Consider the following 16,713-nt stretch of genomic DNA (forward strand, 5'->3'; position numbering starts at 1 on the left):
GTAACTTGTTCAAGAACAAACTATTCTTGTGGCAGGTGCAGTGAATACTATCTTTTCAGATTACTGAACTTTAATAATATAATGGGAAAGGCAGAACAGGCTTTAAGGTGTATTTTAGTGATCAACTTTGAAAGCAACTAAGCTGCTAAACTCCTTATTACAACACAGGTTTTCTTATGCTTTTGAATTTACTCCATTATTTTGTCACATTGCAAGTTCTTTTTTTGGTCCACTGAATAAGATGCAAATGAATGCTGAACTACATTGGAAAACTAACCTGAAGAAACTAGTTTTTGACCTGACGCATTCCTTTGTCTTTCTTTTAACATGAAATAAATGTTCCATTTTTCTTTTTAATGAAAGGAAAGGAAATAATTCTGACTTGTGTACATTTTGTACATTCTCACGTCCAAATAGAAGTTTTTTCTGGGACTGTCTTGTTTTCTTCAATAGTTATTTAATAATCCTTTCTCTGCTGTCTTTTAGAAAGCTGGTGTAAAGGTTGGGAAAGCTGCAGGAGTACGTGACAATAAGATTTAAATAAAACTATACAAAGCACTAAAGTAATTGTTAAAGCACATTGGAAGAAGGACGCAATTACAGTAATTGTAGCAGAACGATGTAAAGACTTAAGTGGTTTCTCACAGAAATTTCAGTAGCAGGATTGCTGCTGTTACTCATTAATTATTTAAAATTCCAGAGTGCCACAACTCACTGCTTAGTGGCTGTAACCTGCTGAGTGTCACACCTCAACCAATCAAGGCAATATACCTGCACTAAAATTCCCTTTGAAAAGGAAATAAATTTGTTTATTTTGCAGATATATTATTCCCTTTCCCATTTACAGTTGACTTCAGCAATGAGTATTTTCTGTTTCTCTGTTTAGAAGGGAAAGTAAGCTATCATACCATTCAGGGAGAAAATCCCAATCTGTTGTAATAATATCTGTGTTGACAGACTGGTATCCACAAGCTCAAAAAAATTGCTTCCCTCCAGCTTTGAAGTCACTGTGTTCTCAAATTAGTTTACTGATTTAGAAGTAGAGGAATTTGCAAGTCCTTACTTAATCTTCATGAGGTGCTTGTCACTTGCAACGTACATAGCAAACCTTTTCAAGCTGGAGAGTCTTGTTTGTGCGTGTGCTGATGGGTTACAGATAACAGTAACCTGTTAGAAGGTAAATTTTATTTTTTCCTACTTTGTTACATGTGTTAAGCACATTCACAAACTAAAAAATTTGAGGACTAAGTTTCCATAAAGTCACTTAAAAAGAAATGGCTTTCAGAACATAATTTCATGCAGGGCATGCTCAGGCAATCAGGCTAAAAAAAGAGAAGGCAAAAAGGTGGGAAGAGCGTAACACAGAGTGAGGAATAGGAGCATATTGTTCAGGATGCAGCTCTTCATGTTTGAAGAGGAAAAACTGGGTTTTGTGCGTCTTTGGCAGTAAATTTATGGGCAGGGAGAGACCTGGCTTTACAGCAATAGATTTAGCCAAGAGAGTCAACTTGGAGTATGGTGATAAGTCAGAGCCTTTCATAATAGCTATTTTTAGGCCAAAAATAATAGAGAGGCATTTATAGGAAACTCGCCTCTTGGTTGATATGTTTACAGTATAGATGGACTATGTATGAAGTCAGAACAGAGGGAGAGGAGGGTGGCACAGAGACGTGTGTCTTTCTTTTTCTTTTTCTTTTTCTTTTTTTTTTGAGTTATTTAAATGGGAAAGATATAGTGGTTAAATGTTTTGTCACAGCAAAGTTAACGGTGTCTGGAGAGGGTGAATCATCTCCATGTCCCATCTGTCAGTCTGTTGAATATGAAAAGATAAGAGCCGGCATACAGTGCCTCTGATTCATGTGCATTTAGAACTGCAGGTGTGCAGGTGTCATCAGTCACTGCAGTGTGTTAATGAAACACCGATCATCAAAGTGGCTGTGTTCCCTGGGAAGCCCTAGGTGACCATCCTCACTTAGAATGGGAAAGTATACTATTCGCCATTTGGAGAGGACTTCTCATTTTTTCTCAGACTGGAGAACAGAAGAAAATTGTGAGTCTTCAAATATGTCTTGTTCTTGTTTTCATTGTTATGTGAAAATAGATGTTAGGTCTCCTCTGATCTCAAAGGACCTTAATTTCAGAAACTGAATTTCAGAACTGAAAGTCGCTAAGTAACAAATAATAGTGCTTGTCTATATGGTTTCTTCATTGCTCTTGCTTTTTTCCCATCTAGTACTGGTAAGGTTATTACTTTGCCTGAAATTCTCCATGATTTGGAATTGAATTTCATTCTTCTTTTCTTTCTTTTCCTGATTAATACTACATTTATGTTGTATATTCCTGTGTACTGGTTTATCTTTTTTTAAAAAAATGACTTTAGCGTTTAGCACAAGTTTGTGACTTTTAGCTATGATTTACTGAAGCTAAGAGGTGAAGCGCATCTCTGCAGAGGTATAATCTGAAAGGAGATAGCATTTTTTAGAAACGATGCTAGTGGAAGGTGACAGTCTTAGGAGTCTACTACGTATCTTTACAGTCTACAGAAGGAGGTTACAATGCGTCTCTCTTTAGTCACTCTCTATCTCTTATTTTTTCATTACAGAATTTATTTTACTACAGTGACAAATTCTTTTGTCCCTGGAGCACACAGATGTTGGGGAAAAGCCACCGATGATCATGTATCTGATCCTTTTCAGAAGGCTGGGGAAAAATTGATGCTTGTTCCTATTTTTTTATAGTCCATACAGACCTAAACAACGTCCTCCATCTTTCGTAATAAAAAAAAAGATTGTCCCTTTTTTACAGGATATCTGAAAGGATGAAAAGTGAAGGTGTATTACATGTCTGATATGTGTTAGCATGTAGGTATTATGTGTCAATCCACTGTAATTGTGGGTGAATGCTTTCTAGAGTTTCTGTGCAATTATAGATGGGTTATGACAAATACTGAAGCATCAGTAAACAATAAAATAATCATCTTTTGTAATGGATGATTATATATTGCCTGTTTGGAAGACCCAAGACATTGGTAAAGACAGTATGTAGCAAGGTAAGTGAACCTGTTGATCTTGGAGGATGAGATGAGATCAGAGGAATCAATTTTAATTTGCTGTTAGGGCACAATTCCCTTTTTGCAACAGGATCAAAGGATGTGTGTATTAGGCAACATGCTCCTCTCTGGTTTGTGAATGAAGGCACAGGGGATGTACAAGGGAAATTCTCTTCACGTCAAGCATCTGAGGTGTAGGCGTTGTGGTGGAAAGAAGGACACAGTCACCGGCAGCAGAGCTGGAAGGCGGGATGGTATGGTGGTGGGGCTCAGGCATGCAGGGGACACCCGTACGTTACCCAAGGGCTTTGGGGATGATTCCTAGCTCCCCTGTCAAAGGTATTGGCCTCTCTTTTAAAGTGGAGGTAATTCCTTATGACCTTCCAGGTGGATTGTCACACAATTCACAATACTCCATGAATCTTTGCATTTCGAAGACAAACAGTGACCACGTGGTTAATACAATTTGACCATAGTTGTTCAAGATTTGCCTTTGCATTAGGGAGTAAAACCTGGATATCAGTGTGTGCTAAATTACTTTAGGGGAGTATTTATCTGTTCACGAAGGGAAGTGGAAAAGCCCTGTTGAGAAATTTGTTTTAAAATTACATCTTCTCTTAATGAGGAGGATGAGGCTGACAGTGTTTCAGAAGAGAGAGTGGAGTGGGTTGAAGAAAGAAAGAAAAGTAAGAGAAGTCTAAGTTACAGGAAGTATACATGTTTTAACTATTTCATTATAATTGTTTTCATAGATTATTATCCTTCTTTTTGGAGACAGACAGAGGAAAAATGTGAACAAAGCAGTCAGAAAAGACCTTAAAAAATTATCGGGTCCTGTCTGCTGTGCTTAAACCCATGGCACTTTTAATAGCTTGCAACAGTGTTCTTTCTCAGAATATCATCTACACCAGGGTGTAGCCTTTCTGCTGTGTCATAGTGTTTGAATGAAGTTATGCTGATTTTTGAATGATTTTGGTATCCTTTGCAATGAGACATGAGGTGTAAGTGAGCTACTGAGCGAGCAGTGGGGAGTACAGATACCTCTTCACTTCTTGCATAAGTAGTGTTTCAGATCTTCCTCTGTCTCTTTAAAGGGTAGTATTTTAGGTGTAGATTCATTGCTTTTTTAGAGGTAAGGAACATACAGTCTGTAATATGAAAATTAATGTAATGTCTGGATAGGCCAAGAAGGGTAAGTTTCTATTATGGAAGGCACTGTATAAATGTAACTAAATACGTGTATCAGTAGTGAACTCCTGGTGGCTTTTCTGATTAAAAAATTATGGTCACCATTAAAATCCTGATTTTGATCATTCACGTGACTTACATATGTTATTCTAGATATGTCGCGTTATATTTTCCTTTTAAAAAGGGTTGCACAGAGGAGTACCGTTGTGTAAGGGCAAAAGCAAAGTATGGTGTGATCTAACAGGTATTACAAACTTTCATGAGTAATAAAAAATTAAATTTAGATTAAATAATGATTAAACTTGTAAAGGATTTAAAGCACTATAGTTTATGAAATAATTTAACAGTTGAATTAAGAGGGCAGGATTCCTAGGAAGGAATTTGCCCATGAGGCAGGTTACCTTTATTAGGTGGTTGATTGCATCTGGCACTGAAGTATCTGACTGGCTACTGGAGGAATTAGTGGCAGATCACTCACCTGATCCATCTGGAGATTTTTCTTTGGTACATTAGAGTGTACCAAATTACCACAGTAAGGGAATTCTGAATAAGCAGTTTATATGTGCCCAGTATCTTGATCTGTTCTGAAAGAAGGCTGAAGTGCAAGCTCTTTCCTTTTAAAGATGTGTATCACACTGAAAGACTAAAAAACACTCAAACATTTCCAACTACGTGCCGGCCAGTGGTAAGAAATATTTCGGCTTGCTTCCCACCAAACTACATAACCTGGACGTGATGCTGGAAAAAATTTTTCTATGTAAGTCACTTTGCTGGGTAAGCTTGTAATTGGAACATTGCAACAAGATGAGAAGGCTGCCAAAATTAAACAGAATTTGCATATTTCTTAAAGGTAATTTAACTCTTTTTATTTCGTCTAATAAAATAAGGATATGGTAATAAAATATTATGTTTATTTGAAAAAGAATATTCATTAATTTGACAGGAAAAAATTTAAGTAAATTCCTCAAATGTTTTTATTTTCTATGGCGACTCTTCCCATGAATGAGTAAGACCATAAGCACTTGGTAAATGTATCTAGCATTGCAGCTCCACAGCATATTCACCAACATCTGTGTGTGGTGAATATGTATTCCTAGACAAGGTAATAATTATGATGCTTGTAAATATCTAAGTACTTGCATACCTTTATTATTATGAGTAGTTTTGTTGAGTCACACGCTTAAGTGTGTGGGAGGAGGTAGGATTGAACCCTTATTTTACATAACTAAATTGCTCTTTGAGGATAATACTTAACAATCCATTTGCAGCATCCCATGATTTACGTTTGTGAATTTTAAAACTAGGTAACCATTAATGTTCAGTAAAGGCTCTCTAGGTAGGTTACTCTTGTAATTCCTGAATTGTTATGATTCATTAGTTGTCACTATAAACTAGCTCCTGGGTTGAAATTTGTGTGTATTTAGAATATAGAAAAATTACGATGTTCTATTAGATATTGTAGGAGGAAAATAGACACTGTTTAGTGTCTGAGGATTACTATTATTAAGCTTTTCTCAGGGTCCTTTCAGGGGAGGGAGAAAACTCCATTTTTCAGTTAAAACAGCATAACCTGAGGAGAGTAACACCATTACCTTTCTTAGTATATTCAAAAACTGTAAAGAAACAGTTTTCTGCCTTTCAGTAAAACTTCTAATTAACTTTTAAATCATAATTTAAACCTTTTTACAGGATTGCATGGGGAGAGGAGGTGGAGAAGATTAGGTCCTCTTTTTTAACTACAAATATCCATTTAATTTCAGCAGATGGACTGCAATGGGATAAAATAATCATATGTGTTTACAAACTCCTGTTTTTAATCAGCTGTTCAGTTGGAGAGAAGTACATTACATTGGCTTTTATTTTTATTAGATTAGCAGATAACAGGGAAAGGTTTCTCTCCTTGGGTAAGCTTTGGGGGGGACTTTTTTTCTGTTGGGGGGGGCTTTCTGTCATGAAGAAGGCAGAAAAGAGAGCTGGGCCTGGCTTCTGTCAGGCTACCTGTTAGACTGACTCTGGGAGGGAGATAAGTTGGAGAGGCCCCTTTATTTTATTTCCCCAGGTGGAATCCCTGGGCTGTTTTGGGAGTCACTTGAAGCAGTGTAGGATAGCTTGGGTTATTTCTGTGTCAGTCTTTGCTGGGGCAGTGCCAGGGTTTTGGCAGCAAAGCTGGTTTAGCTCGTCGCTCTGTGGTGGGGTAGCGCTGAGCCTGCGGGGTAGCTGCTGGCCGAGTTTCGCAATGGCTGTGCGCAGCTCGGTGGTGTGAGTCATTAATTTCAGGCAAAGGGGTTGCAGAAGCATTTTCAACTGGGCTGTCAGTGCCATTAAATTAGTTTATTCACGTGGATTGCCATTTCCTGTGCCTCTAGGACAGTTTTACTGTGCTGAAACCAGCAGGTTTGACAGGGTATATTATAGGCGGACTGGTACATTATTGGGATCACTGCAGATCTGCTTTGTGACTTCAGCTCACCTGTCGAATCTTTTATCTCACAGGAAATACGAAACCTTCTGAGTTTCATCAGGAAGGTTTAGGACAAATGCTGTTGGTGTGGTCATAAGCTTGATCTCGTGCTCAGGCCTATTTTGGAATCTTACTGTAAAAAGTGATTCATGCCCAATTCAATGAGGGCTACTGCAATTCTACAATACTTCCAGAGTAGTTCTGTTTTCTCATTATTTTGGAGCTTCGTGACTGTTTTTGTGGCTGTTTATCTGTGCTAAAGCATGTATGGATTCCTATGCAAACAAGAGTATTGGTCAGCTGAATAACGTTAGTTAATTACTGCTAGAAGGAGCTTCTTCAATATATACGTAGCTTCTTAGTCTGGCAGCCTGTGTGTTATGAAGGTGACTGAAAAGAAAATACAAATCTTCCCTGTCACATTTTTTAAATAGTTGGCTACGTGTTCCTACAAAGATTATGCAGTGAGTAATCCTATTGAAGTGACTCAACTCATTGCATACAGCTAAGAACATGTATGAATTGCACGGAGTGTGGTCTTCTTAAAACAATAAGAATTATCATCAGTTTTAAAGTCTTAGCAGCAGCTGGCACTTGCCTCCTCAAGTGAAAAGGACCCATGTTCTTTGTTTTTAATCAAGCTAGGAGGTCTTCTGCGTAAGTGTGAAGAGAAAAGTTAGGTCTCTTTATCTGTTGCTCTGAATTATTTTCATGTTTATATGCCTTGTGTATACGTATGTTTTCACTTCCTAATCAGATGTGTACAGAATACTTTGCACTATGCATTCCCACTTTTAGGTCACTTTGAGGGGGGAAAAAAACTTCCAAAAAATCTGAAGAGTTAATGTGCAGTTTTCCGCATTTAATAGGGAGCATGAAGAATTCCGTAGCATCCAGAAGCAGCTGCCTGGTTGCTTTTGTCCCTTTGATGAAAAGTAGCTTTATCTCTATGTGAGGAATTTGTAGCAAGCACCTATAGCAGATTTACCATCTTGTGTTTAAACATCTGTGTTCACTTACGCATGAAAAAGATGGAGTAAAATCTGGTTGTATTAGTTTTTAGTTTCTAGGTACAAGGTGAGAATAAGAAGGGTAGATCATGTGAATTTTAACCACATGTTATCCCTGTGACACATTCAAAACAATAAAGGGAGCAGGAGTGCAGATTTATGGGCTTAATCAAATACCATTAGTTTTCAGCTTTTTAGTCTCTTCATATAGAAGAACCTGATACTTGGTCCATATGTAAGTGAACTGACTATACTCTTAAACTTCTGAACAATAGCGTGCTTTTCCTTCCCCCAAGCATTTATTTTAGTTCTATTCCGTTATGTAATTTATTAGCATTAGCTGTCTTTCCATGTGTCATTTGGTGTGTGTTTTGATTGTGTGTGTGTGCAGATATTCAAGAAGCAAATCAGCCTTATCATTTGCAGCTATCCAGGCTGTGACATAACAGAAGTGTTTTGTTTATTGTTTTTGTTTTCACTAGCTAACAGGTAATTTTCAACATCTGTCTGGCGTAGTTTCACATTGTGGTACAAAATCCTTGTTTGTCTTTGGTATCTTCTTCTACCTTGGCAATGCAGAATCGGGATTGTGCTATGCTCAGTGTTTCATGGGAACAGGGTGGTTATTCCCAGAGCTTCACTCTGAAGAAACCAAGGAGAGAAAGATGAGGCAGGGCAGTGATCAGGATACTAGTTTGCAAGTTTTTTGTTAGCTCTGTCGTCTGTTTTCTTAAACGTATGTTGTAGTTCAAGTTTGATAGTTATTGTTTCCGTATATGACTGGAAAAGGAACACTTGGCATATTGTATCCTTCGGTACCTATCTGGATGCTTCCTGTAGCTTTGTATTCCATTTGATATTTTGCTTATGTTGCCAAGTAGGCAATGCCAGAGGTGAGCTGTCATTCATGATTTGTAGAGGAATGGCCAGTTTGAGCTAGTTCAGCTCTGAAATCCAGTGTATATGCATTTTTTTGTATTTTTCATGATAATTTTCATAGTTTCAAGAAAACATGAATTGTTTGTGCTGATTCTTTCTGGTGGTTAGCAATTTTAAAGACTATATTTTTTGTCTTCTAATCTTTTTTAGAATGGATAGCCCTATTTTAAAAACCTGTTATTCCAATTTGCCAATAAACACAACTTTGTGTAAGCTTAATGAATGTTTTTTAATTTTTCCTTTGTGAGACATCAGATGTGAGTATTAGTGGAGAATTGTTTAACAGATACAGTGACACGTGGCAGTCAGTTTTAGAGTGAATGGTAGATTGGATGCTGTAGCACCTCACTCCTCCGAAACTTTATCATCTGAGGAAAAAACTAAATAGTTCTATTAGTCTCTCCAAACGTTCAGTTAAGAGACATGATAGAGTTGCTTTTGATAAAGCACACATTTCTGTGATGGAAGAATCATAAGTAATCAAGGTCTCTATCCTTAGGAGTATCCTTTGGTACACAAATCCACCCATGTAGCTGGGGAATTATAACCGTGTTTTCCGCAAGCATAATTAGCGAACAGCCTGGAGTTCACGCATTTTCTACAGTAGTAAAGATCTGTTGTCCTTTTCTCCCAAACCTTTGCATAAGATTGTGCCTAACAAAATAACTTAGCTGTCTGATAGTGAGAGGGTTGTGCAAAGGTTTCTGACACAAAGCTTTTATAATGCTATGTTTATAATACTGTTGCAGAGTAAAGAAATATTACTGTTAGCCCCAGAAACTGAACTTCATGGCTGAAAGTTCAGTCCATAATTCTGAGGGGAAGATGTCTGCTTTATACTTCTTTTTGTATGTAGTTTTAAGTTTCAGGGCTTTAAATGCTTCCTTGCATTGCATTTAAATCAGCTGAAGGCCAACAGCTGTGTATAAGATATTATAAAAACATATGCTTCTATGAGAAGAAATATGTAGGATAACCAGAAGTGTCAACCAAAAGCTGAAGTTTGAGTATTGTGGTTTAACCTACATCAGGTCAGTTAAAGCTGAGATACAACAGGATGAGCCAGAAAATACAAAGAAAGGATTGACACTCCATTCCTATGCAGCTAGTCATGAAAGTGTGTCCTATAAAGAATATAGCCACTCTCACCTCCACAGCAAATTGCTAGCAGTTAAGCGAGAGAGAGAGAGAGAGAGAGAGAGAGAGAGAGAGAGAGAGAGAGAGATCCCCCTTGCCCCGTAATTGCTGTTTATATAATGGCAAATGGGAATTGTAAAGAATTTATTTGATCTTTTATAAAAGTTTGTAGATACAGATCAGTTGATAAATATTAGTGTTTTGGTATTTTGAATATAACATTGAAAAAGAGATGGCCTCTACTTAATTTCCACTGCAGTCTTGGCTTGTGTGCAGATTTCCCAATAAACACTTTTTACCTTCTCTGTTTTTATTTTTTTCCTTTTTAGAAGAAGGAAAGCTTTCTGGTGTTGTTTAGATTTGCAAAACAGGCCAGATAAGCATTTTTTTTACTTACAGTCTTTTAAAGATCTTACCCTGAGCTGTATAAATTCTAATTGTACAAGAGCTGTCTTTTTGTTGTGTATCAGATAAAATTTAATTTGTATTGCACTATAACGGTTTCAGTATTGGTTTCAAAAATGCTGTTTTGGTTTTATCTTTCAGAATTTGAAGTTCTGGTGATCTGTCATGGGGAACCATGTAGGAAAGCGAGAACATAGCACTGAGAAGCCAACCAAGGTAAGAGTAGAAAATACAAGAGGCAAGGCTATTTCAGAAATACATATGTTATCAAATACGTTATATAGTATGTAAATGTGTTTACAAAATTACTTTCACCATTAGTCTTCTGCAGTTGTCATTATTATATACTCTAAGAGGAGAAGTTTCTGTATGGGATATAACCAAATTGGGGTTTTGCTGTGCTGGTTTAATGAGAGATGTGGTGTTTTCATACTTCAGATGTGTATCAGATAAGAAGCTTCTCAGTCATGGTGGAAATGAATGGAATGAGCCTTAGAAGAAGGAAACTGCAGCAGTTTTTAAGGAAACAATTATCTGAATAATATTCTGCTTGTTGACAGCTTTCTAATTTGGCTGCCATTGACTATGGCTAAACATATATCCATAAGAAAGGAACTGCATGAAGACATTTAAAATAAGAGAATTATAAAGGAAAAGATTTTCAGTCTTGAGTGATATGGCATTAAAATCTCCTCCTCAGTAGAAAGAAAAGAATTGTGAAACTGTCCGTTAGAGGTTGGTGTTGCTTTTCAGGCCTCTTCTGACACTGTGTATTTTGTGCTGTATATTTTTGACACTGTGTATTGTAGAAGTCAAAGGCTGTTTGCCTTGTGATAATACCTTGCTTTTTTGTTTTTCTAAATTGTACAGAAAGAATATTCACGGAGGTCTTTACTATAAAAAGAAATGTTGCTTGTTGTTACTAGCTATTGCTAACTTCCTTCTTCCCATCCCCACCCAAAAATAGCAGTTTATGGTCTGAGCCCACACTCTAGAAATTTCTGTGCTTTATCTGGAAGAATACGGGTGTTTTACTTTGCTGTGCCACAGATAAGCAGCCAACCACAAAAGGTAAACAGGCTGGAAATCATATAGCTACTAGTTCTTTGACATCTCCTTTTGGGAGGGAGCATGTTGGAAAATAGGTAAGCCCACTGGAAGGAATAAGGAGAGAACAGTAGGAAACTAGAATGACTGGCTACACATGTTTTTGTTTTGTGCATGTGCAGTGCATTACAGAATGGTGGTGTGGCCCGAAGGTTCAGTTTCAATGCAAAAAAATGTGTGCCCTGAGTTGCAGTTGTTACCTCAAGGCTTCTCGTTACTTCCCTTCTAGGAAATTGTGTTGTTGTGATCCAGCCACGTTGAATGCACCAAAGAGATATACTTAGCCAAATATTTAAATTCTTTTCTGACCAAGTTTGTGAGATCCTGCAGGTGTGATCTGGCAGGTATACTGAGCTCGATGGGCTGTTGTGCAATGTGTATCCTCTGCTTGGGGTTTCTTTGAGTACAAAATCCGCCCAGAGAAACGCATCATAACTTTTCTCCCACTTTAGGATCACGTGTGTCTGACACATCTGGGTGACACATGGATGAGTTGTGTCTGGTACATGGATCCTTAAACTAGAAAGGATTCTTCAATAGCAATAGATGTAGATCCTGTATGGGTAAGCAGAAGGCGGGTGAGCATGAATCTTACAACTAATATATAAGACAGGTCTACAGAGAAAAGGATTGTTTGAATTCTTTCTTTTGCCCAACTAGTCTATACAAAATGCTGTTTCTGCAATCAAAATAACATTTGTTTACCTAAAATGTTTTTGAAGGTGGAACTTATTTCTGTGTAGTAATATCCTCTGTCCCTCACTCATCTTCATGTAAAAATAAAACATAAGCCCAAACTGAAAAATAGGAAATGCTTTATTGAGATCTCCCGTTATGCATATAAGACAATAATCATCTTGCAAGAAATGATAGGGCCACAGATTTAAAATCAGGAAATACATGGTTAAGGTGCTACTATGTGTTCTGCACGACCATTCAATCTTGATTCAGTTCTTACAGGTCGTAGTGAAGTTCTTAATGGTAGTAGTAACTGTATGTCATGCTTTTTTTCCCCCCCTCCTTTCCAACTAAAAACTCCTTTCTCTCATTGTTTAGCTGCATAACTGCAAGTTAAAATTGTTTTCGCAGCAGTCTTGTAGTATGATATGGGAGACAATTGCTCAGGACTTGCAGAGACTGTAACGGAAATGAGGAACTGCTTCTCCTTGCTCTTAACGGCAGGACTACAGTTAAAGAAGCTAACATTTCATTAAGGGGTCTTCTAAAATTCATTTCTTGCAACTTCAGCCTGGTTGCAATTTTTCTATTCCCCCAGAATATAATACAAAAGGAGAATATCATCTTAGACAGCTGCTTTGAACTGGTGATATCAAATTTGCTGCACAAACGCTGTACTGGGTCCTGAACTGACAGACCAGTTTTCAAGATAGCTATTCCATGTATGGTGACTTTAGAGAGACTGTTGGCAGACTGTTGCAATCACAACTCTTAATTGTCCAATAAATGTCCTGTAATATGACAGCAATTGCTATGTTTTTGAGTTGTCATCTACCTTTGTTTTATTTTCAGTAAATTTGGGTATTTAAATGACAAAATTAGAGAACCAGAAAGTAATTAATTCATCAAATTTTTATCATGGAACCAAAATGCTTTCAACTTTGCAAATTTGCAAAAGACAACACTATGGCCTCTCATGTTGTGATGTTTCTTTCAAAATATTGTTGTTATCTAAATTTATAAATATGCCAGCCTATAATAATTATTTCATAAATAATGAGGAGAGATTGTGTAGCTAACTGGCTGCTTTGAAAACAGATGATCAATTTGATCTAAATAAGGAGGAAAATATTTACAAAAACCCACATGTTTTACTCAGAGCAGTAACACATTCTGTCTCATATCTTTTAGGTCTTATATTTCCTATGTCTGCATTTTTAATAGTTTTGGTAAGATACATAAAAAACTATTCAGTGAATCCAGCAATTTCTCTTGTTTCTTTTTACTTTGGATGGTTTTAGACTTTGCAGTCTTGTTAATGCATGTATGTATAAATGTATAAATCTTAACCATTTCAAGTTTATTTAACTTTGTTCTTAGTGTTAATATTTGGGTTTAAATTTACATAAATATGTCTGGGAACAACAACAAGAGAATGGGCTGTTCCCCATGCCCTGACTTTCTTTGAAGACTCTGAGAGCTAAATGTAGAATTTACAGAGTGGATGACTGAAGTTTTACTGGTCTTCATTCTGAGTTGTAGTTTGTTCTGTGTTAATTTGACAGCATTAAGCTACAAATTGCTGTGTGCTCCTTTGGAATAACTAAAGCTGCCTAAAGTGTTACGCTAGCTCAGTTCTCTGCAATGCTCCTTTTTGGTTGTCTCCCTCTGAGAATTCTGTACAGTGCATACACTGCTATCAAAAAATTGTTGAGCCTTCTTGGTACCTACCAAACCTGGCCTTTAACTTTGTTGTTGATTGTCCAGGAACATGGGCTTAGAAAGAACAATGTGGTCATTGTCTCATATGTTCTACAACAAATACCAAACGCAGTGAGTCCACACAACCTGGTTTCTGTGTGCCTCACGTCACATAGCACTGTGGGGCACTGGAAAGCAAGCTCATGACCTCTAACAAAAGATCAAAACCCACAGCCCTGCCTCATCAAAGGATTGCTCAGGAAGCTTATATGAGCCTGGAATGTGTTAGATTATTGGAAATATTGGATCATTTGCCTATTTTATGTCCTTGAAGTGAGTTGGGTGTGCTGTGAATAAATATCAAGGAACCGAAACCAATTGCTACTTCTGATACCTCTTTAGAACTTTAGGAAATGTGTATTTGCCGCAACATACTACTTTTTCACGGGCAGAAATTGAAAATAGATGTGGTAATAAAGCATACAATTTATAGTTTAATATTTTGTTTGAAGTATAAAACCATCTGTTAACAATGATCAAGTCTTGCTGGGTAAAAAAACTTATGCCTTTAATTACCATATGTATGTACCTGGATTCTGTAATATGTTACAGTGGTTGATTTGATAATTTTAGAAAACTAACTGGTCTCCAGCATTTAAAAGGAACCCTGCACAATTGGGTTTAACTTAATTCCTACAGTGAACATTTATATCAAAATTATGACAATATAAAATAAATCAGATGGTTACTACACTGATTCTAAGGGTTTTTTGTTGTTTTGTTTTTGTTTCCCCTCCCTCCTTTTCGCCCCTGTTCATCTTGCTAATGTTCAGAAATCTTGCACGTTGCCCAGTCTTACTCTTGATAACATTGATAGAAAGTTTTATGGCTGTCCCTGATGAGAGAAAGTTGAAATTCTGAAAAAGGCTGGATCAGTAGTTATAATGTTCACTTCATAGATGCTGAACAATCTGCAGGTAAAAGGGTTTTCACACTGTTCTCCTCTGATGCCCTACTTCTCACTGTTGAGACTGTTTAAAGACCTAAACCATCTTTGTGGTTTTTACCAGGTGCTTCCTCTTGGTGTGCATCATAATGTATCAAGAAAGGAAAAAACAGATTAAGGGTTTTTTTATTAATTGCTCTCAAGTGTTATTTTTGTAAGGTAAGAAGGTTTGGTTTTTAGTATGTGCTGTTTGAGAGATGCTTGAATTACAAATTATATGGATTTTGATGTCTGGGAAGGCTTTGTGGGATATGCCTTTATTGAGAACGTTTCCATGTTGTTTGATTTTTTTTTTTTAAATATTTTTAAATGCAGTAGTCCTATTATCACACATATAAAATAATCAGAGTGCAGACCTTTTGCTTTTTACATAGTGAAGCTTCTTCTCCTGTGCAGTTGTGTTTTTTCCTCGTAGTTTTTTGCCTTTTGCTATAAAACAATAAAGACCACAGGGGCTACAGTGTATTCTTCTGTGTAATTTGACGTATTGGTTGAAATACTCTCTCCTAAACCAACATCTCTCTGAAAATGAAGGAAAAGTAGGAAAAAGTTTAAAATGCTGTGAAAGTTTTATGTGAGAGATTTGATGAGCATTTTCACCAACTAGTTTTACAGGTTATGTATTATAGGAATTCTCTTGAGCAGCTAGTATCCACTAAAGCTGGTGTCTGGTACAGGAAAGAGAGGCAAGAGGCAAAGCCCTTCCTAGAGAGTGGATGGAAGTTCTGGGAACTCAGGTTAAGTGAGGCCAGTTCAATTCGATAGATGTCCATTTTCTTCAAATTCTGCCATTGACCTAGTTTTTGGCCTTGAGCAAATAAATCCCTCTGTGCTTGTTCTCTCCTTCTATTTCATTTCTTAATCTTCATACTGTCTAACTAGATTGTTTGTTGGGAGAGATGCAGTGTCATTCTGTATTAATAGCAGAGTACTTGACACCTTGAGTGGAGCCTTCAGGCATCAATGTGCTTCAGCTAGTGAGATGGTATCATAGTGGTACACAAATGATTGTACTGTTCAAAGCCTCTGAGAAAGTGAAGTATGTGGTGACTATGACAGCTTTCCTCAAAAAATTAACTTTGAGACCAGAATTCAGTATGGTATTGGAGTATATGTCTAATGTTCAAGCAAGCAAGTAGCTCTGCTCAAGTTAATGGGATCAATTTATGTGTCTAAATCTAATTGTTGTGTTTAAATTCTTGACTGTTCATTAAACTTTATAGGCACTAGTTTATAATTGTTAAAATATTTAGTCTTTCCAGCATCTAAAATATGCAAAGCTCATTGTAAGTGTGTGTGAAAGATAAACTGTCCCTGGTTCAGAGCTGGTAGTTTTCGTGCCTCTGTGTTTCAAATTCTTGTTTGTAAGAATCTGAATGCCGCTGAAGGTAGCAAGGCTTCTGCACAGAGCAACTGGTAGAAGAGTTAAAGCGGGGAGACAAAGCAGATACAAATAAGGAGCAAGTTCTGGTCCGTGCAGTGCCTATATTTGGAGTTGTCTGAATAGCATAGTATTGGCAATTTTTTCACTAGTTCTGAGTTTAACTGAAAATGTGAGTAAATAAAGTAGATGTTATGTGAAACACATTGAGAACATGTTTTTCTTTTGTGCACACGACTGCTAGGTGCTAATGTTTCTTGGTGTAGGTCTTGAGCTGGTTACGCCTGCATGGGTGTAAAAGGAAGAGGTGCAGTGGCTGTGGTTTCAGTTGGGGAGGAGGTAGGGTCTCTGGCTTTGTTCTCCCACCCTCTCCTCAGCCTGCAGAACTGTTGAGATAAGAGGGATGTGCACTCTCTCCTTTTTAAGGTCTTGTGCATCAGATGCCATGCTGTTGCAGTATAGTTTCCATCATATCTGCTTCATGTCAGCTTTGACACAGAGCTAGGTGAATGTCCTTTCAAATGAGTTTAATGATAATACCACTTAAATTAGGAAGGAGTTGGGAGAACAGGGATACAATGCACTACCCCTTCTCTGTGAACTCTCTGTGAACCACTCTAGTTGGTGAGGTGGCTTCTGTTATTAGAGTCA

The 16,713-nt window shown here is 37.3% G+C and overlaps 1 protein-coding gene across 3 annotated transcripts in view; it reads left to right on the forward strand.

The window, feature by feature from the left end:
- The window catches only part of MBP (myelin basic protein), a 123,703-nt gene that overhangs the window by 16,706 nt on the left and 90,284 nt on the right, over positions 1–16,713 (forward strand). For all 3 annotated transcript variants that reach the window (XM_064507121.1, XM_064507119.1, XM_064507120.1), the window contains exon 2: positions 10,331–10,405. In XM_064507121.1, coding sequence (XP_064363191.1) covers positions 10,355–10,405 — 51 coding nt within the window. In that variant the 5' untranslated portion in view covers positions 10,331–10,354. The remainder of the gene's footprint in view (positions 1–10,330; positions 10,406–16,713) is intronic.

This window comes from Dromaius novaehollandiae, chromosome 2 (assembly GCF_036370855.1).
Source record: "Dromaius novaehollandiae isolate bDroNov1 chromosome 2, bDroNov1.hap1, whole genome shotgun sequence".
NCBI lineage: Eukaryota > Metazoa > Chordata > Aves > Casuariiformes > Dromaiidae > Dromaius > Dromaius novaehollandiae.